The sequence below is a fragment of the Gracilinanus agilis genome, chromosome 5, assembly GCF_016433145.1.
Source record: "Gracilinanus agilis isolate LMUSP501 chromosome 5, AgileGrace, whole genome shotgun sequence".
NCBI classification, from domain to species: Eukaryota; Metazoa; Chordata; class Mammalia; order Didelphimorphia; family Didelphidae; genus Gracilinanus; species Gracilinanus agilis.
In genome coordinates this window covers 61,766,047-61,793,385 of record NC_058134.1, presented here as the reverse complement: position 1 = coordinate 61,793,385, position 27,339 = coordinate 61,766,047, and the positions used below count along the sequence as shown (strand labels likewise).

The window sequence follows — 27,339 nt, the reverse complement described above, 5'->3', positions numbered from 1 at the left end:
CATAATTTAAAGGAAAATGTGTAATTTCCTTTCAAACAATGTTCAATAATTATATTACTTCTGTTGCTACTTGGTCTGAGTATATGAGTTAGGCATGGATAGCCCCTTTGTGGCCTGGGAAGAAGGAAGAAACTATTGAATATTAGTTAGTTTGAAGTATTGTCATCGTGAACTTTGCATTTCTTCACTTTCTTCTTTGACATTTGCTATCTTTTAAAAAAAAATCTCTATTTAGACCCTTAAACTCTTCTGTTCTAAAACTGAATTTCATAGTATTAGATTTTGGCTTAGGGATTTTTTCCTCTCCTGATTATGTATACCTGTTGATATTTTTCTTGCTTTCTCTTACTTTCTACTTTTGTTATTTTATCATGTTATACCTTTACTACTGACTTCAAAAAATGCTAAGTAGCCTCCCTACATAGCTAGGCACACAAAGAATAGAAGCCTGGGTTGTGTCTATGCATACAGGTATGCTGAGGGATTAAGGGTGAAGAGGCTAATCTCCTTCAATGTTTTCCGTAGTTGGAAAATAACAATTCTTTTTTATGACTGAATTTGCCATCTGAGAAGATGGCTACACTGAAGGACTCAATACTTTTTAAAAATTTAATTGAAAAAATAAAAGGAGCAGGCATTTTTAGCCTGGAAGTATAAGTATGCTTTGCTATTTTTACTATCTAGTGTCAAAGAAGATTATTTTGTCCTAATTAAAAAAAATTTTTTTTTGAGAAGTGGAACACTGGTAAAATAATTTTTTTCTGAGATTTATGAATATGAATGTAGTTGTGTCTAAATAATAATGATATCTGAAACTTACATAGTACTTGAATTTTGCAAAACACTTTACAAATATCTAATTTGACCTGCAGAACAACTCTGGGATTGCTATTGTTATCCCTATTTTATAAGTGAGGAAACTGAGGCATACAGCTATTAAGTGATTTACTGAAGGTCACATGTCTAGTAAGTGTATGAATCTGAATTTGAACTCAAGTCATCTCGACTTCAAGTCCATTATTTTATCTATTGTACCATCCATTTTTTTTTCTGAAATAAAAGGATCTGCCTTCTCCTAATTTCAAGTACTTGGACAAAAAAGGAATATTTTAGAAATTAAAATTGTATTGCAAACCTCCAACATGAATTCTGGATATATATATATATATATATATATATTTGTATGTATGTATAAGAAGTGCCTTATAGGAAGTGGGGAGTGGCTTTATGAGGAAAAAGGAATTTGAGTTAGAAAAACAAAGACACTAAGATGGGAAGTAGTCTATAAGAGAAGGGTTTTCATGTCTGAGGAGCACAGAGTTCATCCCACCTCTATAGGGATATGAACTGGACTTGTGATTTCATTGCTATAGACCAGTGTTTCTCAAACTGTGCTTCAAAGAACCCCGAAGCACCATCTTTTTTCCCCCTTCCTTTTAAATGAACTTTATATTGTGTACTAATAGATATTTAAAATAATCTCTTTTAAAGGATTTTACTATAAAACTTTTTTGGAATATCTCATTTGAAATATTTTATCACTGTGGAAAAATTTGAGAAACATTGATATAGACAATTCCCAGATGAGGAAACTCCTATTAATGCAGTTTGGTCCCTTTGCTAAAATTTACAGTCTTAGAGACTTGTCTAGGACATTGAAAGATTGTGAATTCCTCATATCATCTTCCTGACTCCCAGGTAAATTCATCATTTACTAGCCCACACTGCCTCTCACCTTTCATCCCAAAAGGAGGCTACACACATATTTTACTTTGCACAACTAAAAGAGTTATATACATATTTGTTTTTGTAATTCTTTCTTTGCATTTTGCTCCCTAAGGAGACTAAAAACTGCTCAAAGACTCTTTTCACCTATTACTTTTTCCTCGCTCCCTTCCTCCTTCCACATTCTTTTCTTCACAGCTTTGGTTGGTATCCCAAATAATGTTTACAGACTGAAACAGTGTTATTGTGAGACAAGTTTTACTTTCCTTTACAACTTTTTTTTTCTGTAGTCAGATAAAATATTTCCTTCTCTATTGACATTTTAAAAGAAAGTGGTTTTAGGAGAGTATATAATTGGCTATTGCATTCACAGCTGCCTTCCCTGTACTGAGAACTTTGTCATCTAGTGAGCACTGGAAGTTGATGATTTGGGATTTCACTACTGTCTGCAGGTCTTATTTTCAGCTTTGCTCTTTGACCCATAAGATGAATTGTGACAAGCCAAGGAAGACATCTGATCCATTTGAAACGATCCTGACCTGTCTTATTTTGAGTTGAAATAGTGATATCAATTTGTATTTTTTTTCTCTTTTTAGGTAAAATATAAAAGGGATTTTGAAGAAAGCAAAGGAAGAGGCTTCAGCATTGTTACAGACACACCTGAGTTACAAAGACTGAAAAGGACTCAGGAACAGATCAGTAACGTAGGTGACAATTTCCTTGAGGGATGGTCTCATGCCACAAAGATGGCCATGTTGCTGCTGAAAAGTGTGATTGGGTCACAGAGAAGGCTTTGCTGCTGGAACTGATGAGAGTGAAAGGAATGGACTCCCTTGTTGATGTCATGTGTGGGTGTGTAGGCAGGAGGGCTAAGTGTCCCTAAATGTGTGACTGACCACACTCTTTTCTCTTGACACATACACACATAAAATAGGACTCTCACTCACTGCACTTTCCCTTGTCTATTTACATCATGAATATCTACAACAATGGTCATCACAATGATATGTTTACATTTCATATTCTAAAGCACATTCCCTTGAGCATTAATTATTGTGGTTCAGAACCTCCTTATTGATTGTTTATATTTTTGTGAACATTTTTCAAAAGGTTATTTTAGAACCTCAATGAGATTTTTCCCCCCCTTGGTGTTCAAGTGGGTAAAAATGCAGATAACAGGGTGGTTGGGGTTCTAAAAATCTATTGTTTGCAATTATGCTCAGAATTTTGTGCATTAAAATTTGTTAGTTCTCCTATCCAAATGGGGCAATAGGTCTCTTTTTCAGCAGGCACTTATATGTGTGATTACTTTAAGCAATGTATCCAGTAGAAATGTATTTGTTAAATTGTGTTCAGCACAGTAAAAGATTTACTTTGAAAAAGAATATTGAGATTAGCCACCCTTAAAATACTAGTAATATGGAAATGTTAATTCATCCTTCACTAAAGCAGAAATGGAAAGCTGTTTTATTAACCAGTCGAGTCCTATACCTATGAAAATGGCTTTTTTTAAGGAGTTATTTTTGAGGGAACTATTTCAAAAGCACTTTGGTAACATTTTATTCTTGGGTCTCTATTTGGTGAATATGAATTAAAACAATGGTTGAACACTGTGAGCAAACACATTTTGCTTCATGGTTCCAGGCTCTATAAATGGTATAGTCTCCATTTTTAGGGAATATTGCACATTATAAGGCTTTGAGCTTTATAATGTTTCAGGAGCTTCTATATTTTTAAAGAGCACCTGGGTTCTCACTTGCAATGGTGAGATAATATTATTTCTCTCACCTGTGATTTCAATAGCAATATGTCCTTTTTTTTTTTCTTTTGTGGTGTGATAGGAATCTCTTTACTAAAACTTTTAGGTGGTTTTTTTCCCTTGGAGATTGGAGAGGGAGAGCAATCTTAACATGGAAAATGGTAGTGGGGCAACATCAGTATGTCTGATCTGGGAAGGCAATTCCATTATTAATAGAGAAGCCAAGCTGTGGGAGAAGGATATAATGAGTTGAGAGTAGGAATTCTTAATTTTTAATTTTGATATGGCCACTCTTTTCTTAAATTTTGTATTCTTAGCTACTAGATAGGAGAAGACAAAGGCAGGTTGAGAAAGAAAGGAAAATTTTGAAAGTTTAGTGAATTGTATTAAAACTATGTGTGGGTTTTATTTTTTCCTTTTCTTTCTTTTTTTTTTTAAAAAGATGAAACTTTGTGAATATCCAGAGCTTCTGACTTAGGGAAATCCAGGACAGGTTTGCTCTTTATCCATTATACCTGAGTCTCTCATCTTGCCTAACATTGCATGCCTCCTCTTGCTACCAATCGTTGTGCCATGGTTCTCACCTCAGAAAAGGGAAGGAGCTCTTGAGCAGAGCTTGGGAGAGAAACCTGGGTATGAGGCAGAGAAACAAACAAACAAAAAAAGACTAGGATCATTTAGAGGCAGTGAACTTTGGTGCTATACTAAATCTGCATTTAGTAATTAAAATGTTGGAAAATGAGACCCAGCATGAAGAATTTAAAAGAAGGATTTAAAAGAAGTAAATGCAAATTTCCCTTAAAAAAGAAGTGGAGGAAGCTTTAAGTACAGAATGTACAGAGACAATGTCAAAGACAAACTACTTATTTTATTAATTTGCCTAAGGTTAGCCCTGTTAGGTTTGTTATTTGAATAAAGTGGATATTTCTAAAGATCTTTTTTTTTCTATGACCAGAAAGGACTTAATTTCAAGGGGTTATGACTTTGATCTCGTAAAAAATTCTCCAAATATTAAAGATTCCTCCTTTCCTTCCCCTTTCTTCTTTCTCTCCATCAATCAAAAGGCTTTTCTTTTCAAAACTAAAATGGTATCAATGACATATTCCAATCAAAGGTACATGCAATGACATTTCTTTTCCTGACCACCTTTAGTGAAATTATATTAATTTGTACAAGTATCATGCTGCATACAACACTACATTTAAAAGTTTTCACCATCAATCAACTGTATTTCTCCCAAACTAAAATTTTCACCTCAGAAATGCATACGATGACTAATTTAAGGATGTCAATAAGAAGTAGCTGATGGGAAGGTAAGCAAGCACTTAAAAAAATTCAGACAATTGACTTTTGCAATTGAACAAGAAAATAATTAGTTGTTTTAAATCCATTTTTTATCATTAGCAGGGTTATAAAATTTTTATATACTAGAAGCTCTTCGAAAATCCTTCCTCTAGTGGGCAGTAAACCTCTGAGAGGTATGTAATTTCTTTCTTTCTTTTTTTTTTTTATCCTTTCCATGCCCGTATCAGTATATTACTTTATTCTTATAGCTTGAAAATTAGTTGAGCTGATTTCTAGGGAAGAGTAATTTTGCTGTTTTATTATTCTAAAAATATCAGTGGTTTTGTAATCATGGTTATAACAGCCATATATATGTATATTGTCCAGGTTGGTAGGTTAATCTAAAATGTTAATTGTATGGTTTTTCTTTTTGGAATTGATTCCCAATAAGAATGTAGGCTGGTAAAAATGTTTGCTGCATAATGAAACTTTTACTTATTTGTGCCAAGAACTTTGGGGGTATTTCCAGATAATTCAAAGATGTGTTTCTTTCTTTTTTATTCTCCCATTAAGAAAAGTTGAATAGATTTGAAGAGATTGCAAAATGTTGATTATTAGCCTACCCTGAACAAGTTTCTTTAACTTAACGCCCCTGGCAATTTTCTGAGACTAATTTATCAGCCAAGTACACATTGGCATTGGAATAGGTAGTTGCCTTATCAGAAGTTTTCTATATTAAAGAAATCCCAGATCCAGTCTGAGAAAAAAAAGAAAGAAAGAAAAAAGACACTACGTATATCTTTCCAAAATATTTAGGATTAATAAGCATTCTCCTGTATTAACCCAGTTTATTTTTTAAAAATCCTTACCTTCCATCTTAGAATCAATATTGTGTATCGTTTCCAAAGCAGAAGAGCAGTAAGGCCTGGGCAATGAGGGTTAAGTGACTTGCCCAGGGTCACAGAGGTAGGAAGTGTCTGAGAACACATTTGAACCCAAGACCTTGTGTCTCTAGATCTGGCTGTCAATTCAGTGAGCCACCTAACTGCCCACCCAGTGTATTATTTTAAACTCATAGACTGGAGCCTGAATATTTTGTAGATGAAATGTAGAAATGGCCAGGCCAAAAGCTGATCAGAATCATCACCCTGGAGATACTGTTCTAACATATTTTAAGCATAAATACATGATTTGTTAGACTCATTCATTTCAAGAAGGATTATTAGAGTTCACAAACTTGCCTTGGGGTGATATTAGAGGATTTGACAAATTAATGCTCTTAATGACAAAGTCTAGATATTTTATGTGTATGTCATGATGATCTAGGCATTTGGAATGGCTTTTGTGTCTACCATGATAGGACTCTTTTTTCAGATACATATAAATTTATTTATCCAGAATTTTAAACCATTTAACAATGAACAGACACTTGCAAATTTTTGATTTGGATCCTGGCCTCTTCTTTAGGTGACAACAAAGATATAGTATCACACATGGATGCCGTTTTAAATGCTGCAATTTAAATTTCTTGTTCTAGGCGAATGGAAAGCTGGAGGGGAAACAAGATTTTAAGTCAACTGGCTGGCTACACCCAAAGGAATAGCACTCCGCAGCTAAAAGAGAGTTGAAAGATTTATAAAGGATTGCTGAAGAAGCCTAGATTTGACTCATATTTATTAATATTCACGAAGAACTGTTGAACTGAGCTCTTAAGACAGCCAGCATTTGACTTGAGGACCAGTCCTACAGGAAACCGAGGAGTTATATCTTCAATGAAACCGAAGATCACTTTGGATGATTTCCATTTGCCCACCAAAGGTAGGTATGTGTGATCCATTATGATTATTGTATGGTTAATTATAGGTGGTCAATGCCAACTCCAGAGCTCTGCACTCTGCCTGCTTGTTTCTGGTATGTGGGAGTCCTTCCCTTTTCCATGCCCATACTACCTGACTGCCATTTATTTTATTTTATTTAAAAAAAAATCATTTACCTTCTGTCTTAGAATTAGATTGTTTCTAATGCAGAAGAGCCAGGCAAATGAAATTAAGGGACTGTGGTCAGATTTGATCCCAGGACTTCCCTCCCATCTCTTTTGCCCTGACTCTCAATCCATTGGGTTACCTCTCTGCCATTTATTTTGGTAAGTATCCTAGCTTTTGAGGACTTGTTTTAGAACTTTCTGAGTGCCTATTTAATCAAAAACATTTTCTTTATTTAGCAGCAAATGTCTTTTGGGAATTTTTTCCAAAAGCATACTGCAAACACACATGAGAAGGAGAAAAAGGAGTTTTTGCTTTTAATGTTTTAAAGCACATGAACTGTCAATGGGGCATTCTTTGTTTTGTTTTTGTTTTTGTTTTTGTTTTTGTTTTTAGTTTTAGTTTTTTTTTTTAAATTTGGAAAGCATATGAAAATGGCTTATTCAAATTTCAGGCAGTTTATACTGTCTCTATCTACAGCATGAAGCCTTTCTGTGGTAGACCCACATAACTGAGCTGTTGCCATAGCTACTCATCTGAGTGATGGGGAAGTCTTTGGAACATTATTGGCACATTTTGTCCCGCTTGTTTACTAACCACACCACAAAGTGCACTCTCAACTAGCTGATACAGATTAGAGATACACTGTCTCCAAAAAGGTAACATGGAGCCCAGGGAGGGTATTTGCAAACTTTGTGGTGACAATAGAATCTAGAAAATAAGTATTCCTTTCATTTAATTTAAGGGAAAGGGAAAAATCACATGAAAAGCAATGAAAAAAAAAAAAGATGGCAAATGTGTATTTCACAGGATGAATTATGTGGTGAGTGGATTTGTTAGTGGATTTGTGTGTATGTTTGTGTCATCAGGTGAATACTGGGTTGTGTGTATAAATAGCCTTGACTTTAAGGGGAATTCTTAGCAAAATAATAACAGCAACAATAGTAATGATAGCTAATATTTTTAAAGTCTTTAAAGTGAACTAGAATATTTCACATATGTTATCTCATTTGGTTCTTTCTATAATCTTGTGGGGAATATGGCATTATTATTTCCATTTTACCTATGAGGAACCTGAGGCTAAGAGAATTAAAATGACTGGTCCAGGATCACACCTCTTATATGTGTGTGAGTGAGTGAGTGAGTGAGTGAGTGAGTGTGTGTGTGTGTGAAAAAGGATTCAGATTTGGTATTTCAAGTCTCTCTTGGTCAGTAGATCCCTGGCAGGGTCACTACTTCTATTTCTTTTTTTTTTAAACCTTCACCTTCCTTCTTGGAGTCATTACTGTGTATTGGCTCCAAGGCAGAAGAGTGGTAAGGGTAGGCAATGGGGGTCAAGTGACTTGCCCAGGGTCACACAGCTGGGAAATGTCTGAGGCCAGATTTGAACCTAGGACCTCCCAGCTCTAGGCCTGTTTCTCAATCCACTAGAGCTACCCAGCTGCCCCCTAGGATCACTATTTCACAAGACATGCTCACTTAATTCCTAAATCAGTTCAATCTCTAGACTTTTCAACTGCCTTTCCACTTTTGAGATTCTCTAACCCCTCTCACCCTTCTGCATCACCCCCAGCACTCCACCAATTTCTGGGTCCCCTTTAGCGTTTGTCTTCATTTATTAGAGCATAAAATTCTTGAAATTAGGGATCATTTTGTTTTCTTATTTTGCATCCTGTAGTTAGCAGAGTGCTTTAAGCATAATATATACTTAATATTCTCTCTTCTTTCTACTCTCCCCCTTCCCCATCTCCATTTCCCTTTTCTCCCCTGCCCCATTCCCCAATCTTTTCCCTTTTACTCCCTCCTCTTCTCCCTCTGCTCTTGCTGTGACAGCTTGACTCAACAAAGTCTTTTCTTTCACAACTAAAAACGATATGTTTTACTTGAAGAAATCTTACCTGTTTTTAAAACAAACTTTCATTCTCATGTGCACATTGACTCTTCCTTTTCAAAATAAATAATTATATGCTAAAATGGTTTTTTTAATATCCTATACTAGAATTATAGAATTCTATAATTATAGAACTACAGAATATATAGAAGAAAGAATTCCTAGGATGTCAGAGAATATTGAAATGCAATTTTTGAAATTTCTTACGACAAATTGATAACCTATTGATGATCGAAGCAGCCCCTTTCAGCCGTGTTATTTATCATGGAAATCTGAGAATGTAACATAAGTTAATCATTTACAAATTAGTTGATGTAAATGGATATTCATTACTGATCTAGTTCTCTGTGAATTATTGTGAGTCATTTTCAGAAATATTTTATCATTGGAGCTAGACGTTGCCTAGTGATTGAAAGCCTGTGTCCACGATCTATTAAAACATTTGACTCAAAGTCAGGTTGGATGTTGAGGGAAGGCATCAGGGTGGGAGCGATTATCTAGTGATTCTGAGTCTTTGTTTGTAATTTAAATAAATCATTTTGACAGAGACTGACTGTAACCATGTTCAGGATGCTGACAGTGTGAAATTGAGTTGTATGGTGGACATGAGACAAGCAGTCAAGAGAAATCCCTAAAGGCATAAATTTGTTATGTAATTGGGTCAACTCATGCATGAGAAATGCATGCTAATTGTAAATTGGTGGCAAAATTGTAGTGTATCAGGCAATTAGTTCTTATATTAACCCAAACAATTGACAGAGTGACATTTTCTTCTTCTGTTTTATGTATGGCAAACATGAGGGTATTTAGAAAAAAGAGACGGAAGAAAAGTGAGACTCATTTGAGGTTAAAATAGATGGTACTCTGTTAATATCACTCAAAAATATAAATATCTTATAGCTAATTGGATATTTTTAAGGAAAGCCTTTAATTGGGAATAGCACAGTCTTATGTATATGTATGTATGTGTATATATGTGTGAATACATATGTGGACATGCATATGTAAATGTGAAGTTGAAAATTGATTTTTATTCTCTTTTAAGACAGTCAAGCTAGCACAGATTTAATATTCCCCTTAGCTGTATGTACCTAAATATCTTACTCTTGCAAGTTTACTTAGGTAACCTCTTATGACTTTTAATCCACTTTTACATTGTGACTTGTACCCCAACCCTTGGAACTTCCCCCATCACCCACTTTGCTGAAAAACTTGATTAACCTAAAGGTCAATCTCATCAATTTAAAACCATTGTAGCAACTCCCCAGCCTAATCCTGAGAACTGATCTCATCTCCCAGTGATGTAATGGGGAGGAGCTGAAATGACACTTATCCCATCTCTTCATTAAAAATGACTACCAGTTGGAAGGAGACACACCTGTGTTAGACATTTTTCTCTGACCCCTTGTTAATTGCTATTAAAAAAAACCTATCATCCTTTACTCAAGTCTTTGGCCATTGAGACCACTGATCCCATTTATTGATGATTGCTGGTACTGATAATAAATGGATTGCACACAGAGCTTTGTCTCTTAGAATTTCTCTTAGGAGACACGTATGTGTATGCATGTAGGTATGTATGTATGTGTGGCCAAACTGGTCAGAACTGGTTAGGTGCTGAAGCTGGAATTTGAGCTATAATCTCTGCATCAGACAATGATTTCATATAGATGAAAACTTATTTCTGTTTGTGTACTACATTTTAAAACATAGTCCGCAAGTACACAAATAACAACCAAATAAGAGCATAGGTGGTTCAGTAAAACTTATCTGCGTAGCAAAATGAACAAACTTGAAATACCTTCCCAGATGATACTTCCTTTCATTATCTTTGTGTATACAGGGCAAATGTGCAATGAAAGGTTATGATAAAGGGAGAAGTCTTTTACAAAAATTTGCATATTAAGCCATTTTTTTATTTTCAAAAGTGCTGTCAGATCAAATCTGTCAACTAGTAATTTTTAAACTGATACTATGTGCCAGACACTGTGCTAAGTGCAGGTAGTGCTCACAATAAATTTTTATTGTCCCAGGAAATGTTACTGCGGAATTGCATGATAGAAAAAAAAAGGCATATTATTCAATATTCTTTCCAAACCCACATTTTGGTCTCACACTTGGTTTTATTTAATTCTTTCAAGTAGGGCCTTACATAAAAGTAGATCCTTTTTAGCTCCTTAGTAGCTACTTGTACATAGCAAATAAGAGTATTGGCAAAAATAATATGTCCCAATTTGTAGGTTTGAGAAAGCATGGCCTCTCACCCCCTTTAACAATAAATGAATGAATAAACATATATAAGTTCACAGATGTCTTCCATTACTATCTCTTCCTTTGCTCCTATCTCACATAACCAGTTGGCCCTTCTCGCCAAGGCAAATTCCTTTATATGCAAAAAATGATATTTCATTGTCTTCTCTAAAAAGATTGACCCCTCTTTATTTTCTTCTCTCTCTTACACATTTTCATCCTCTCTTTTTCTACTGGCTGCTTCCTTACCATCTATAAGCATGACCATCTCTCACCCAGTCTCAAAAAACTCCTCTTTTCATCCATCCATTCCCACTAGCTATCACCCTGTATCTTTCCTCCTTTTCATGGCTAAACTCCCTGAGAAAGCTATCTCTAATAGGCACTTTCACTTCCTTCTCATTCTCTTCTTTACTTTCTGTAGTCTGGTTTCCAACATTAATGTGAACTCAGCACACCCCAAATCAGGTACATGTGATTGGCAATAAAAAACAAAGGCAGAAAAATATGTAAAATAAAAATTTTAACTTGTGTGTTAGATCTTTGCCATTTTCCAAATGGCATAAAGTCTCACAGCAGTTTACCCAATCATGTTCATTCTTCCTCTAAGAAGCATCAGTTTGAGTCTTTACATTCTTTTGTACCAAATATTAGCTCCTGTAGCTTTACCATGAGTTCTAGCTTGTAACAAGTTGTGGCTGCATCAGACCAGTGCTTCTCTTCATTTCATTAATGTTATTTAATGTTGATAATATTCCCAAAGTACAAGAGTAATGATAGTAGCGCTATAAGTCTAAGAAAAGTGGTTAAGTGCCTAGGTATGTTCAGATAAGAAAAATTTATTAGATAACAGGGTTCACTATCATATACACTTTTCAATTTATGTGAAGAGTCTTGAAATGTATTGGTTGCATAAAAAAAGGTCCTGCTATCCTGAAATCTCTCTCTCTGAAGTTCATAATGATCTTTTAATTGTGACAGCTAATGGTCTTATCTCAGTCCACATGCTTTTTGTCTTCTTGGCTTCCTGTAACTGTTGATGACCTTTTCTTCTTATATTCTCTACTTTCTAGGTTTTTATTATTCTGATCTCTTTTGGTTCCCCTCTTACCTGCTGAACTTTGCTAGATTTTCATCCAGGTCATATTCTCTTGGGTTTTGCCCAATTCATTTCCTTGACCGTTTTCTGTTCTCTCTCTCTGTCTTTCTCTATCTTTCTGCCTCTGTCTCTCTCTTTCTGCCAATCTCATCATTTCTGATGGATTCCATTATCATCTCTTTGTAGATCATTCTCAGATCTATTTATTTGGCCATAACTTCTCTCTTGACCTCTAGTCTTGTATCTTCAACTGCTTATTGGAGATTTTGCACTACGTGTCATGTAGAAATTTGAAACACAACATGTTTCAAATTGAACTAATTCTTTTTCTTCTCAAGCCAACCCCCGTTCCTAACTTCTCTATAACTGTTAGAATACTACTATTTTACTTCCAGTTCCCCAGGCTTGCAACCTAGTGGTCATCCTCAATTCCACACTCTCTTTTACCATCTATATCCAATCAGTTGTTAATACCTATTAATTCTAACTTCATAATATAATCTCTTATATTAAGGCCCCTTTTCCTCCTCTGACACTACTACCACTCTAGGTAGACCTAATAATTTCATGATAAGACTATTATAACTGCCTATTGATTAGTCTTAATATGGCTTCATCTCTGTCCCCAAACCCATTCCAGCCAATCTTCCATTTAGCTGTGAAATTGATCTTTCTAAAAGTGCAGATCTGACTGTATCTTACTTTCTCCCCCCAAAATGTATGCCATACTCTTTCAGGAAACTCCATTGACTCCCTATTTCCTATCCCCCATTAGATTGAGTTCCTTGAGAGCTCAGATTGCTTTTCCCCTTTATTTGGATTCCCAACAATGTATAATTCTTCTCAGAAGAGAATGTGTGTTTTATAATCTATAATGTAAAGTTTAAATTCTTTTGAGAGTAATTTCAGGATAAGAAATTTGCCATCTCCCCAGAATCCAGACAACGAACTTGTTTGGAGAAGGCACCATGAAGATGCCTGAAGAACCTTCACTGGATCATGAAGATCCAAATGCACTTTGGGGTGCAGTTAATTGTAACATGGGGAGTTGAATGCATTTGTTTTGAATGTACACTCTTATGCCAAAGGGGACTGCCCCTAACTGGCTTTTGTCAATGCACCTAGCAAAACATTGGTTTTGCATTCCTTCTCTTCCATATTTAAATATATGATATAAATTTCCTGTGGACACTTAGGAGACTTGAAAACTACATTTCCCATGACTCAACAGGCTTCCTTCTTCCGCGTGAGCCAACGTAAAGCGTAGCTTAAATAGAGAGAACTTGATTGGGACTCTCTCTTTTCCTATGAAGCAGCCAGGTAGGCAGGAGGTAATGGAGGGTGATTTGAATTAGATCTTATCAGGCACGTGGCTATTACTATCAAAATGACTTTAAATAAACTATTAATATTTTTAATATCCATCTATATCAATATTATTTTTAACAACACTTAGCACAATGGCTGCCCTTTAACAAATTTTTGCTGACTTGTTGACAACTGAATAGTGTGACTCTGTTGGCTGAATTTACTGCATGTATCCCTCTCATACCATTGTTAAGTCCAGGTTTTCTTTGATTCTTTTTCTCTCATGTAGCACGTTGGATACTGAGAGGTGAGACTTTTATTGATAACTAGTAAATTTTTTGTCTGTTAAAAATAATCATTTTCATTTGTTACATGGTATAGTTTACTGCTCACTATGTCCTAATCCTTCCCAATTTCTACTCGAAGAAAGTATTCATAACATGCACATGGGAAATTTCCAAGTAGCTTTTTGCATTTCCTAATTTTGAACAGTGTTTTCCAACCTATTTTTCTCTGCTCTTCTGCCCCATGTTCATATTCGAGCCACTATGAGTTCTTCATAGAATTTCTTTGTTTCTTTATCTTTTATAGCAGATATGAAAACATCAGTATCAATTACCTTCATTATGAATCCCATTTCTATGCTTATCATGTGTTCAACAAGACCAAATGACCAAGGATCCCGTGAAATGAATTTTTTTGTTGCTCTGATAAGAAGTGGTACTGGTGTATAATGACACCAATTTGACCAACTCCTTTAAAAGCCTTTCAGAAAAGAATCCATGAGTCATCTTTCCATTTAACTACAACTTAAAAAAAAGTCTTCTGGTTTCATTTAGAGTGAGAATGTTTACACGGGTATGGTTTATTTCCTCTAATAATAAGGGACATTTTTGGTTACTGGACAACAATTTCATTTAGAACATCAACAAGTGAGTTCAATTTTTAATATTCCAAAAAACCATAGATTTTTAATGAGCTCTGTCCCCTTTTTATGTCCTAGTTAAATTTTACAGCTCAGAATGTATACTTCTCACTTTGTGTACCAGATAAATTTGTCCTGAACAGATGTGACAGATAGATGGGGGAGAGAAGTGATGATAAAAATGGAGGATTCCTGTGTTTGTGGGAAAAATGAACAATTATTGTATCTGTAGACAACAAAAACCATTTCTGTTGTTAATATTCTATTTCATGCCTTGAGGCAAAATTTGAATCTTGTTTACATTAGTAATAACTTTGTAGTTTAGCTTTATTAAGTCTAGTTAGAAATGCATTTAGCTTTTCTGGACTTCCAACTGTGAATAAAGTTACTAATTGCATCACTGAATTATAGTTTCACATCAGATTATAGAATCATTGCATTTTTGGGAGGGGGTAATCTAAATCTATTATTCTTAAGGTAGGCAAAATCAAGATTTAGATTTATATTAGTCTTATATATAGATGGCTTAAAGTGGTGGTGGAATCATTATTAAAGAGGAAAAATTTTCAATAGAAAAAATTGATTAAGAAATGACTTATAACTTGAATGAAGTTTTCAGATTCATCAAAATGAAATGATTTGAGAGTAGCAGAGATTTTTTGCTTTCTTAAATTTTCATTTTTCACCGCATAAAGATATGTTTTCTTTTCTAATTTGCATTTTCTCCTCTCATTTTCCAGGATGAATTATATGCCATTAAAATTGCCTTTTCTTTATTTTCTCAATGTGCTTTATTGCTTTATTTTTATGGCTTTCTTTTACTTAACAGTTGCCTAGGCAGCATTTGAGACATTGTGTTTCTTGTGACAGAATAAAATGTCACGCTGCTGCTTCCTTACAGAAGCATTTTAAAAAAAGTCTCAACCCTTAATTCTCAGAGAACGAAGTGACTTCTATAATGCCCTTAGACTTTAGGTAGCTTTGAGGACAGGGGAGATATAATCGGTTCCTGCCTGCTCATATTTATGCTGGATTTTCATCTGTGGCTATATTATTAATTGTGACCAAGCTAACTCTCATTTTATTTGGAACAATTTAACTTCTTAATCTCCTCATTCTTTGAGGAAACAAAGGGGATAGAATTTGCTTGTGTTTCTATAAAATCTGAAAAAGAGATAAGAGGATGAGATTTCCTATTTCAATTAATAGCATTAGAATGAACGTAGAGGAGGTTAAAAACCCATTTATTCTTTCTAACAGCTGAATTTTTACATAGACAAAGAAGTTACTTTGCAGAAGTTAGGGGAATTAAAAGATTTATTTTTATTCCTATAAAATCTTATGGATATTTTGATATTAAAAACAAAAATTTTATTACCTTATAATAGTTATGCTTCAGGTATACAAAGTCATTTAATTTATTTATTGAGTATCTATAATGAATAAAACACTATGAGGATACAAAAGAAGTGTAAGGCACAGTTTGTGTCCTTAGAGAATACACTCCAGTTGGGGAAATAAGACATATATATTTTAAATAAGGTTACAAGTGAATAATGTAGAAGAGAAACCTATTTTGGGGGAAAGGTAATACATCAAGTATTGTATATATGGAGCTCATAGTCCAGGTGGGACATCTAGGTGAAATCATATTGTAGGCAGTTAGAAATATGAATCTGGAACTTTCAAGAGAGGTCAGATGTGGAGAAAGAAACTTGAACTTGTGTAGTGGTGATAGATGAGATTTTGGGAGAGAGTGATATTGCTAAGGGAGAGAGTGATATAATGCTAAGGGAGAGAATGTAGAGAGAGCTGAGGGACAAGGATAGAATCTTAGAGAATGTTAACCTTAAGGGATAGAAAAGACAAAGTGGACCCAGAAAAATTCAGAGAAAGAATGATCTGAAAGAGGAGTGAATAATCAGGAAAATACCTCTATAATTTCAGAAGTCAAGAGAAGTGAGTGGATGGTGTGGAAATGACAAGATGAATTGCTGGATTCTTCCTCTTTGGAGGTCTTTAAGAAGAGATTGAAGAGCCAATTGTCACATATATTGGAGAGTTCTTTTGGAAATGGGCTGTAGGTGCTGGGGCATTTTCCAGGTCTTAAATCTGAGTGCCTTCAACATATTCCTACATTTAAAAAATAACTATTATATTAGTATAATTCACATTTTAAAAAATGATTGGGTCAATATTATCCAAACTATAAGGATCAAGTAGGCCCTTAATCTATCTAGATTTTATTATTTCAACAACTGTGCTTGAAAATAATCACTATATCATAAATAACAGGAACTTAAAAAGGAGAAATTACTAAGGAATGCAAAGAAACTGAAATTGTTGACTTTTAGGGATTGATAAGGAATTCATGTAGTCCATAGTAGTGAATTTCTACTTTGAAGGAAGCTATATATTCCAAGAATGAAAAACATTTATTATAAATTCTTATGAAGTGCCAAATGCTATTATATGTTCTAGGAATAAAATTATAAAAGTGAAACAATCTCATCCTCAGAAGTCTTACATTCTAAGAGGAGGTTGTTGTTATTCAGTTGTTTCAGTCATTTCCAAGTCTTCACGATCCCATTTGGGGTTTCCTTGGCAAAGATATTGGAGTGATTTGTCATTTCCTTTTCCAGCTCATTTTATAGATAAGGAGAGCGAGGCAAATAAGGTTGTGATTTGTCCAGGATCATACAGCTAGTAAATGTCTTAGGCTGGATTTGAACTCAGGAATAAGAGTCTTCTTTTTTTTTTTTTTATGTTTTTTTTTTTAACATTTATTAATAATCATTTTTAACATGATTACATGTTTCATGCTCCTATTTTCCCCTTCACCCCCCGCACTCCCCCCACCCATGACCGACGCACTTTTCCACTGGTTTTGTCATGTGTCCTTGATCAAGACCAATTTCCCAATTGTTGGTAGTTGCATTGGTGTGGTAGTTTCGAGTCCACACCCTCAATCATGTCCGCCCCGACCCATGCGTTCAAGCAGTTGCTTTTCTTATATGTTTCCTCTCCTGCAGTCCTTCCTCTGAATGTGGGTAGCATCTTTACCATAAATCCCTCAGAATTGTCCTGGGTCATTGCATTGCTGCTGGTACAGAGGTCCATTACATTCAATTTTACCACAGAATGTCAGTCTCTGTGTATAGAGTTCTTCTGGCTCTGCTCCTTTCGCTCTGCATCAGATCCCGGAGGTCTCTCCAGTTCGCCTGGAACTCCTCCAGTTTATTATTCCTTTTAGCACAATAGTATTCCATCACCCGCATATACCACAGTTTGTTCAGCCATTCCCCAATTGAAGGACATTCCCTCCTTTTCCAGTTTTTTGCCACCACAAAAAGCGCAGCTATAAATATTTTTGTACATGTCTGTTTATCTATGATCTCTTTGGGGTACAAACCCAGCAATGGTATGGCTGGGTCAAAGGGCAGGCATTCTTTTATAGCCCTTTGAGCATGATTCCAAATTGCCAGCCAGAATGGCTGGATCAGTTCACAACTCCACCAGCAATGCATTAATGTCCCAATTTTGCCACATCCCCTCCAACATTCATTACTCTCCCCTTCTTTCATTTTAGCCAATCTGCTAGGTGTGAGGTGGTACCTCAGAGTTGTTTTGATTTGCATTTCTCTAATTATTAGAGATTTGGAACACTTTCTCATGTGCTTATTGATACTTTTGATTTCTTTACCTGAAAATTGCCTATTCATGTCTCTTGCCCATTTATCAATTGGGGAAAGAGTCTTCTTTACTTCAGGTCTGATGCTCTATCTGCTGCACCACTTAGTTACTAGGAAGACAAAACCAAAATAGAGGAATTTTGACCAAAGTATAGCACTTTGGTCTAAAATTTACAGAGATGGTGAGTAGGGACTGAAAGAGACTAGATTGATGCTCTTTCTAGGACCAGGGACAGAGCTTTTTTGATAATTGTTGAAGAACTAAAGGAGGGATGCTGGTAGGAAATATAGGTGGAGACAAGGATTCTGTCTGGAAGATGACCAGGAAGGAGGGCATAAGATGAAGCATGACTGTGACTTGCCTACCAAAGTGGACCAAGTGAGGCATTCACCAATCAGGAGAGTGGGGCCTCAGGGCAGAAGTTCTGGAGGAGAAAGTCACAAAACCTCCAGGGAATGGTCAGGGTGGCCAGGGAGAAGAGAGTAGAGAGGCAGAAATGAGGAGGGAGTACAAATCAGACATGGAGTGGCAGCTTGCACAATTGAATATTTTCTGTTTTTGTTACAGCAAACAAGCCATTTTTTTTTTTTGGCTAGAGTATATTAAGGAGCATAATACACAATAAATCTGGGAAGGTCAGCTGTAATTTGATTGTAAAGGACTTTACATACCAAAGAGAGGAGTTTGCATTTTATTTATATTATTGTCTGTGTTTATAGGTGGCTAAGTGGTGAAGCAGAAAAAGAAGTAGATTTAGAGTCAGGAAGACCTAAATTCAAATCCTGCTTTGGACACTTGCTAGCTATGGCCTCTGGGCAAGTCACTTAATTCCTTTCTCCTTCAGTTTCCTCATCTGCAAAATGGGGATGTTAATCACACCTGCCTTCCAGCATTGTTGGGAGGATAAAATGAGGTAATATTTGTAAAATGTTTTACAAACCTTAAAACTATATATTAATGCAAATTATCATTATTATTGAAATAGGGGACCTTTGGAGATTTTTTTTTAGAACAGGTTTGCCTGACTTGGTCAGACTTGTACTTCAGGGATATTACTTTGCATTCTATAGTGAATGGTCTAGAGAAGGGAGATTCGAGGCAGGGAAATTGATTAGCAGGCCATTGGCAACAATCCAGAGCTTTAGCACTTGCATATTTTTTGTTGATAATTGGATAGCAAATATTCATAAAATTTGAGATTGTATATGTATATATACATATATATACACAGAGATGTATTTTCACACACCTGGCATTTTCAGTAGAGGACTAGGAAAAAGGAAACCATAGAGATCTGTCAACCCCACTAAGTTTTCACCTTCAATATTTTGGCCCAGTCTAGGCTGGAGCACTCATTGTTGAGACTTTCCCTGGGTGTTTGGGGGTCTATTTCTGCCAAATCCTGTTCTTTTGCAGGATTAAATAGCCAAATCAGTGAGGCCTGAACCTTGATCCTGCTGAGAATATTAAGACCCCATACAGGTTCTGATACAGATTAGCTAGTGAGATCTCTGTTGGAGAAATAAAGTGAATTTTTCTAAATGAATTTAGCAACTGCTGAGAACCTTTTTGTAGCTCGTGTCTGAGTGTGCGTTTTAGCAGTAAACCGTTGATTTTCTCCATGTTCTTCCAGAAGTTGCTGTGGTGAGTCCCTATTGATTTATGAAAGCACTTCATAATTTTTTATTTTTTACTTTCCCTTTTTAACCAGATAAGACAGTGATTGATCATTTTCATTAGCTAAGTAATTTGAAGTGTTATTCATTATCTAGTTGATGTAATAATAAGGGATAAGAGTAGGTTCATTTTTATTTGTTCCCATAAAAATGAGTTAGAGGGCATTCAGTGTCAATTTTGCTTGGTTAAATGAACCACATCAATAGGTTATATGAAATGCACCAGTGGGCATGTGGTACCGATCAGTCTTTACAACTGCTGGTAAAAAGGTGAGTCCAGAAAGATAACTGGATTGATGATTCCAAGTTTGTTTTGTTTCTAATCTCTACCCCTTTGTTTTCTTCTTTATATGTTGTCTCTTCTCATGTGGCCACGGGCAGAGCTTTTCCTTAGTTCATGTGGCTCTTTTAAAATCTTGTTTATTAGTGAATTTTCAGTAAATATTAAGAGGTTCTATCCTTGTTATTTCATATAGCCCTTTAATAACTATTAGAACATCAACTTTAAAGGCAAAAAAGGGAAAAACAGGGTTCCCTTGTCAGGTTTGTAGTTGTAAGTTCTCTAAAGGTTTCCAATAACAAGGTACTGTGGTGAGCCAAGGAACATGGAATTCTGGACACATGTTAATACTGTGGCAGACAGTTATTGGGATTTTTCCTGCTCTCCTAAATGCTTCAGTTACTACTTGGAACTCATAGTGTCAGATAAATAACTCTAGATTTAAAAAAAAAACCCTCTCCTTATTTCCTTTGAGCTCATGATTGTTGTGTACTATGAGAGCTTTTTTGAAAATATATCACCAACACTCTTTTCAATATACCTTTCTGTAATCTTACAGCTGACTGCCAATAAAGCTCCCTGCTGGAATAGAACTAAATTATAGAACAGATGGGAGATTATTTAGAATTGTATCTTATATTTTTTTGTATCCCCTATGGTGCCTTGCCCATAGTAGACTCCCAATAAATATTTGCTGAATGACTCCATAGAGTATAAGAGAAATACTAATGATAACAATGTCTTGTTTTTGGATAGCATTTTAGGATTTTCTAAATTTATTCCCATCCATTAATTCATTAGATCCTAATAATGACCAAAATAATTGGGAAAAATCACAGATGTCATTAATATAAAAACGGGCAGTTGAGCCTTGTTGGTTCCTCCACAACCACCAATTCAACATGCTTACTTTGGCCATATTTGAATACAATGGACTTGTGACTTCCTTGAAATGGGTTCTCACTCCAGTGTTATAAATTGTGCCATATCCTTGCTCTGTTTTTGTTTTTGTGTTATCAATGCTTAGCACAGTTCTTGGTACAGAGCACTTACAGATGCTTATTGACTGACTGTTGACTGATTCTTGTTGATATCCTCCCATAAATCCTTCCCATGGCTTTCATCCAACATGTTGGGGCTTTCTTTTTGGATCTCTTCATGTATGGTTAGCAATGGAACATATGGGCTTTCCATCAGCTACTCTTCACCTTTGTCACATCGTCAGCAAACTTCTTTTCCTGCTCATGTTTCTCTGGTGACATCCTCTACATTACTTCTCATGTGTAACTCTTTAATTGATATATAGATTTCAGCCTACTCACACCCACAGTTGTACCTTCTCCTGCTCTCTGAATGACCTCATCTTGAATTCTTCAGGGATGATGGTACTCTATGACTCACAATCATACCACATCACCAGAAAAATAGTGATGTTAAAAAAAGATAGGTCTTTGTTTCAGGAAAACTCTCAGTCATTAAAATAGTAAAGGATTTTCCAAAAGGAATATAGCCTGCTCACTTTCTGTATAATTCTGCTATTTATGATAGACCATAAGCTCAGAAAAATAAAATTATTTTGTTTCCCAAAGGGAGATTTATGATGAGGATAAGTAGGTGTTACCATTAAACCACTGGCCTCCTTTCAAGAAGGTTAAGCATCATCAAGGAGCAGGTTGCCAGGAAAAGATGCAGTTTGCTAATGGAGAGAGAGAGAGAGAGAGAGAGAGAGAGAGAGAGAGAGAGAGAGAGAGAGAGAGAAAGAGAAAGAGAGAAAGGCTGGCTAGCCCAAGTATAATGTTGGCATCCAAAAAATATTAAAAAACTTGAAGGACAAACTCCAGAGCCATTCTGCTGTAGAATTTTATCTTGAAAATTTTGAAATTTCTTTTTGGAAATGTTGAAATCTCTGTTATGATGATGTTTTTAAAAGGGGGATAAGGTTTTATCTTCAGAGAGTTACTTGGTACTTTACTAGATTTGTGTGAAATGGATCAAATAGTTGTATTTAGGACTTTCTTCAGGGCAGACATAGGAAAGCATCACACAGGACAAGAAAGTGAGTAGTTATGAACTTATGTAGGATATACCCATATCTATGAAATAATAAGTCTGTTACAGTATAATGATCCCATGAGCAATAAAGGATACTTATTTTGAAACATACATAATATACTTATTAAAGATGAGATCATTTCAGTACGGAGAAGTGACTTGCCCAGAGTTAGACAGTTTGTGATAAACTAGGGGTAGATGGTAGGTCACTTGATCTGTAGTCCAGCGGCTCCTCCATTACTTAATTACTATTCATTCTTTCAGGCATGTTGATGCTGCCATAATGTGCAGTCATTCAGGATTAGCTCCTTGTATTATTGCCAGTATCCTTACTGATATATTCCAAAATAATAGGCAACATTTAATTTTCCCAAGTCCAAGGCACTTTAGCAAAAGCTTTCTAAAGATTGGGCTATAATTCTAGAAATTCAGCTCCATGATCATTGCCATGGCAGAGAATGGCATTTTTTCCACAAATGGGATACCAAGTTTCTTCTTTTATAGAGGTGAACTTGGATGAAGAAATTCCATCCTGTGGTACAAAGTTTGGCCTTTGAAAAGAAGGCCAAAGAAGAGCATTTGAAAAGAGTAAGGTTTTTGAGATTAAATAGATGCTTTTACCAATTCAATTTAATTCATGTGTACCACAAAAGCACATATAGGAAACATTTTGTTAAAAGCAATTTTGGGGAGTACACAACACTATGTGCCTAAGAGTAGAACTAGGAATACAAAGACAAAAATCAAACATTTTCCTGCCTTTAGGGAACTTAAATTCTACTGGGAGCAGGATACAATTTATAACACAAGTCTGTAATTTCAAGAATGAGATGGTGTTGACAATAAATGAGACCTTGCATAGTTAGGCCCTTGAGTGGTACTTTGAAGAAAACTAGGATGCTGGGAAAACATCCTACCTGGCATATTTGAATACGAATCTCCCAAAATTAGCAGGGCAAGTGACTTCTTTGAATAACCTGAGGAAAATTTTGAAATGTCATCTGTCCTAGCCTATAGCCATCATTCTAGACGACATGAATGAAGAATTAAAAAAATAGAATGGGACACTTAATGGGAAGTTTCAGAGGGGTCCCAGCTTTGAAATGGAAGAAAAATATATTTAAAAATAAAACATTGGCATTTACCTTATGGTAACTATCTGTTGTAAGTCTCAGGCAATAGGTAGTTCAGCTAAATTTTGTCTAATGATGAAGTGAATTTTTTTTTCTTCAGGATTTTAAGCCATTCACTGCCACAAAGACCCATTCTTTCTTCTTCTTCTTTTTTTTTTTTTTTTTTTTAGCATCAGTACTTTCCTGGTGATTCTGTATAGTTATAAAGCTTGAAATACCAATCTTGAAAGAATGGAAATTGTAGGTGCGACCTCTTTTCCAAAGTGCAGTAGATAGTTACATGATATTTGTAACAGGGCTGTAAATTTTTTCCTTCCTTTTGACTAAAGGTATATTTTAACTGATTTCTTATGTTTTTTATATTAGCCATATTTCCATTCATATCTCCCTCTTTTCTCTTCCAGATCATTCCTTAAAAGTAAATCCTTATGACAAAGGATTTATTTAAAAAGAAAAAAAATGTAGAGGCAACAAAAATAGTCAATTCAATCAATATGTTGAAAATATCTGATATCAGCAAATTTCCACACCCTTGGATCTTTTACCCCCAACCCTACCTTCACTCATGCCTCCTATCTTCACAAAAGAGTTGAGGAAAGTATCTTCTTATATCTGTTTTTGGTGGCCAGTTTTTTATTCTTTTTGGAATTTTGTAGTTTTCATTTTAAATTGTTTTATGCTATTCTTTCCATTTTTATTGTGATAGTCATTACACATATTTTCTTGACTATGGTTAGTTCACTTTGCACCAACTCATGTTTTTCCATGCTTTCCTGTATTTGTTACAGTCATTGTTTCTTACAGAACAATAATAGTCAATCCTTCACATTTGTACATTTAACTTTTTTTTTACAATTCTTTTTAAATTATTTTTAAAAATAATTTTTATTTTTTAGAAAAGTTATCATGGTTACAAGATTCATATTCTTACTTTCCTCTTCACCCCCCAACCTTGCCCCCCCCCATAGCCAGTGTGCATTTCCACTGGTTTTAACATGTGTCATCAATCAAGACCTATTTCCAAATTGTTGATAGTTGCATTGGTGTGGTAGTTTCGAGTCTACATCCCCAATCATGTCCTCATCAACCCATGTGTCCAAGCAGTTGCTTTTCTTCTGTGTTTCCACTCTTGTAGTTCTTCCTCTGAGTGGGTAGCGTTCTTTTCCACAAATCCGTTAGAACTGACCCAGGATCATTGCATTGCTGCTAGTACAGAAGTCCATTACATTCAATTTTACCACAGTGTATCAGTCTGTGTGTATAAGGTTCTCCTGGTTCTGCTCCTTTCACTTTGCATCAATTCCTGGAGGTCTTTCCAGTTCACATGGAATTCTTCCAGTTTATTATTCCTTTGAGCACAATAGTATTCCATAACCAGCATATACCACAATTTGTTCAGCCATTCCGCAATAGAAGGGCATACCCTCATTTTCCAGTTTTTTGCCACCACAAAAAGTGTGGCTATAAATATTTGTGTACAAGTCTGTTTATCTATGATCTCTTTGGGGGTACAAACCCAGCAATGGTATGGCTGGATCGAAGGGCAGGCAGTCTTTTATTGCTCTTTGGGCATAGTTCCAAATTGTCATTCAAAATGGTTGGATCAGTTCACTACTCCACCAGCAATGCATTAATGTCCCAATTTTGCCACATCCCCTCCAACATTCATTACTCTCCCCTTCTTTCATTTTAGCCAATCTGCTGGGTGTGAGGTGGTACCTCAGAGTTGTTTTGATTTGCATTTCTCTAATTATTAGAGAATTTAGATTTAGAGAATTAGATTTAGAAAACTTTCTCATGTGCTTATTGATACTTTTGATTTCTTTATGTGAAAATTGCCTATTCATGTCCCTTGCCCTTGGGAATGGCTTGATTTTTTTATACAATTGGTTTAACTCCTTTTATATTTGAGTAATTAGACCCCTGTCAGAGTTTTTTGTTATAAAGATTTTTTCCCAACTTGTTGTTTCCCTTCTGATTTTGGTTGCATTAGTTTTGTTTGTATAAAAGCTTTTTGATTTAGAATAATCAAGATCATTTATTTTACATTTTGTAATTTTCTCTAACTCTTGCTTGGTTTTAAAACCTTTCCTTTCCCAGAGATCTGACAAGTATACTATTCTGTGTTCACTTAACTTTTTTATAGTTTCCCTCTTTATATTCAAGTCGTTCACCCATTCTGAATTTATCTTGGTGTAGGGTGTGAGATGTTGATCTAGACCTAATCTCTCCCATATTGTTTTCCAAATTTCCCAGCAGGTTTTGTCAAATAGTGGATTCATGTCCCAAAAGTTGGGCTCTTTGGGTTTATCATACACTGTCTTGCTGATGTCACTTACCCCAAGTCTATTCCACTGATCCTCCCTTCTGTCTCTTAGCCAGTACCATATTGTTTTGATGACTGCTGCTTTATAGTATAGCTTAATATCTGGTACTGCTAGGTCACCTTCCTTAACGTTTTTTTCATTATTTCCCTTGATATTCTTGATCTTTTATTCTTCCCAATGAACTTTGTTATAGTTTGTTGTAATCAGTAAAGAAGTTTTTTGGCATTAAATAAATAAATTAATTTTGATAGAATGGTCATTTTTATTATGTTAGCTCATCCTACCCATGAATAATCAATGTTTTTCCAATTGTTTAGATCTAGTTTTAATTGTTTGGAAAGTGTTTTGTAGTTGTTTTCATATAATTGCTGTGTTTGTTTTGGTAGATAGATTCCTAAGTATTTTATATTGTCTTGGGTGATTTTAAATGGTGTTTCCCTTTCTACCTCTTGCTGCTGAGATGTGTTGGAAATATATAGAAATGCTGATGATTTATGTGGATTTATTTTGTATCCTGCAACTTTGCTAAAGTTGTTGATTATTTCTACTAGTTTTTTAGTTGATTCCCTAGGATTTTTTTAAGTAGACCATCATATCATCTGCAAAGAATGATAGTTTAGTCTCCTCACTGCCTATTTTAATACCTTCCATTTCTTTTTTCTTCTCTAATTGATACTGCTAGTGTTTCTAGTACAATGTTAAATAATAGAGGTTATAATGGGCATACTTGTTTCACACCTGTTCTTATTGGGAAGGCTTCTAATTTATCCCCATAGCATATGATGCTCGTTGATGGTTTTAGATGAATACTGTTTGTTATTTTTAGGAAAGGTCCTTCTATTCCTATACTTTTCAGTGTTTTCAATAGGAATGGATGCTGTATTTTGTCAATGGCTTTTTCAGCATCTATTGAGATAATCATGTGATTTTTGTTTGTTAGACTGTTGATATGGTCAATTATGTGGATCGTTTTCCTAATGTTGAATCATCCTTGCATTCCTGGTATAAATCCCACCTGATCATGGTGGATGATCTTCTTAATTACTTGCTGGAGTCTCTTTGCTAGTATTCTATTTAAGATTTTTGCATCTCCGTTCATTAGGGAAATTGGTCTATAGTTTTCTTTCTCTGTTTTTGATCTACCTGGCTTTGGAATCAGTACCATATTTGTGTCATAAAAGGAATTTGGTAGGACTCCTTCTTTGCTTATCATATCAAATAATTTGTATAGTATTGGGATCAGTTGCTCTTTGAATGTCTGATAGAATTCACTTGTGAATCCATCAGGTCCTGGTGATTTTTTCTTAGGGAGTTCTTTGATGGCTTGTTCAATTTCTCTTTCTGATATGGGATTATTTAGGTATTCTATTTCTTCTGCTGTTAATCTAGGCAATTTATATTTTTTGTAAATATTCATCCATATCACCTATATTGCTATATTTATTGCCATATAATTGGGCAAAATAGTTTTTATTGATTGCCTTAATTTCCTCTTCATTAGAGGTGAAGTCTCCCTTTTCATCTTTGATACTGTTAATTTGGTTTTCTTCTTTCCTTTTTTTAAATTAGATTTACCAGTACTTTGTCTATTTTATCTGTTTTTTCAAAATACCAGCTTCTAGTCTTATTTGTTAATTCAATAGTTCTTTTACTTTTGATTTTATTAATTTCTCCCTTGATTTTTAGTATTTCTAATTTAGTTTTCATCTGGGGATTTTTAATTTGCTTGCTTTCTAGTTTTTTTCAGTTGCATGCCCAATTCATTATTCTCTGCCCTCCCTAATTTGTTAATATATGCACTCAATGATATAAATTTCCCCCTGAGTACTGCCTTAGCTGCATTCCACAGAGTTTGTTAGGATGTCTAATCATTGTCATTCTCTTCAATGAAATTGTTGATTATTTCTATAATTTCTTCTTTAATTAACTGGTTTTGGAGAATCATAGTATTTAAT

At 35.1% G+C, this 27,339-nt stretch overlaps 1 protein-coding gene across 2 annotated transcripts in view; it reads left to right on the top strand.

Annotated features, from left to right (window-relative positions):
• Window positions 1-27,339, top strand: part of NEBL (nebulette) — a 463,434-nt gene that overhangs the window by 242,878 nt on the left and 193,217 nt on the right. For both annotated transcript variants that reach the window (XM_044679719.1, XM_044679718.1), the window contains exon 4: window positions 2,322-2,429. In XM_044679719.1, coding sequence (XP_044535654.1) covers window positions 2,322-2,429 — 108 coding nt within the window. The remainder of the gene's footprint in view (window positions 1-2,321; window positions 2,430-27,339) is intronic.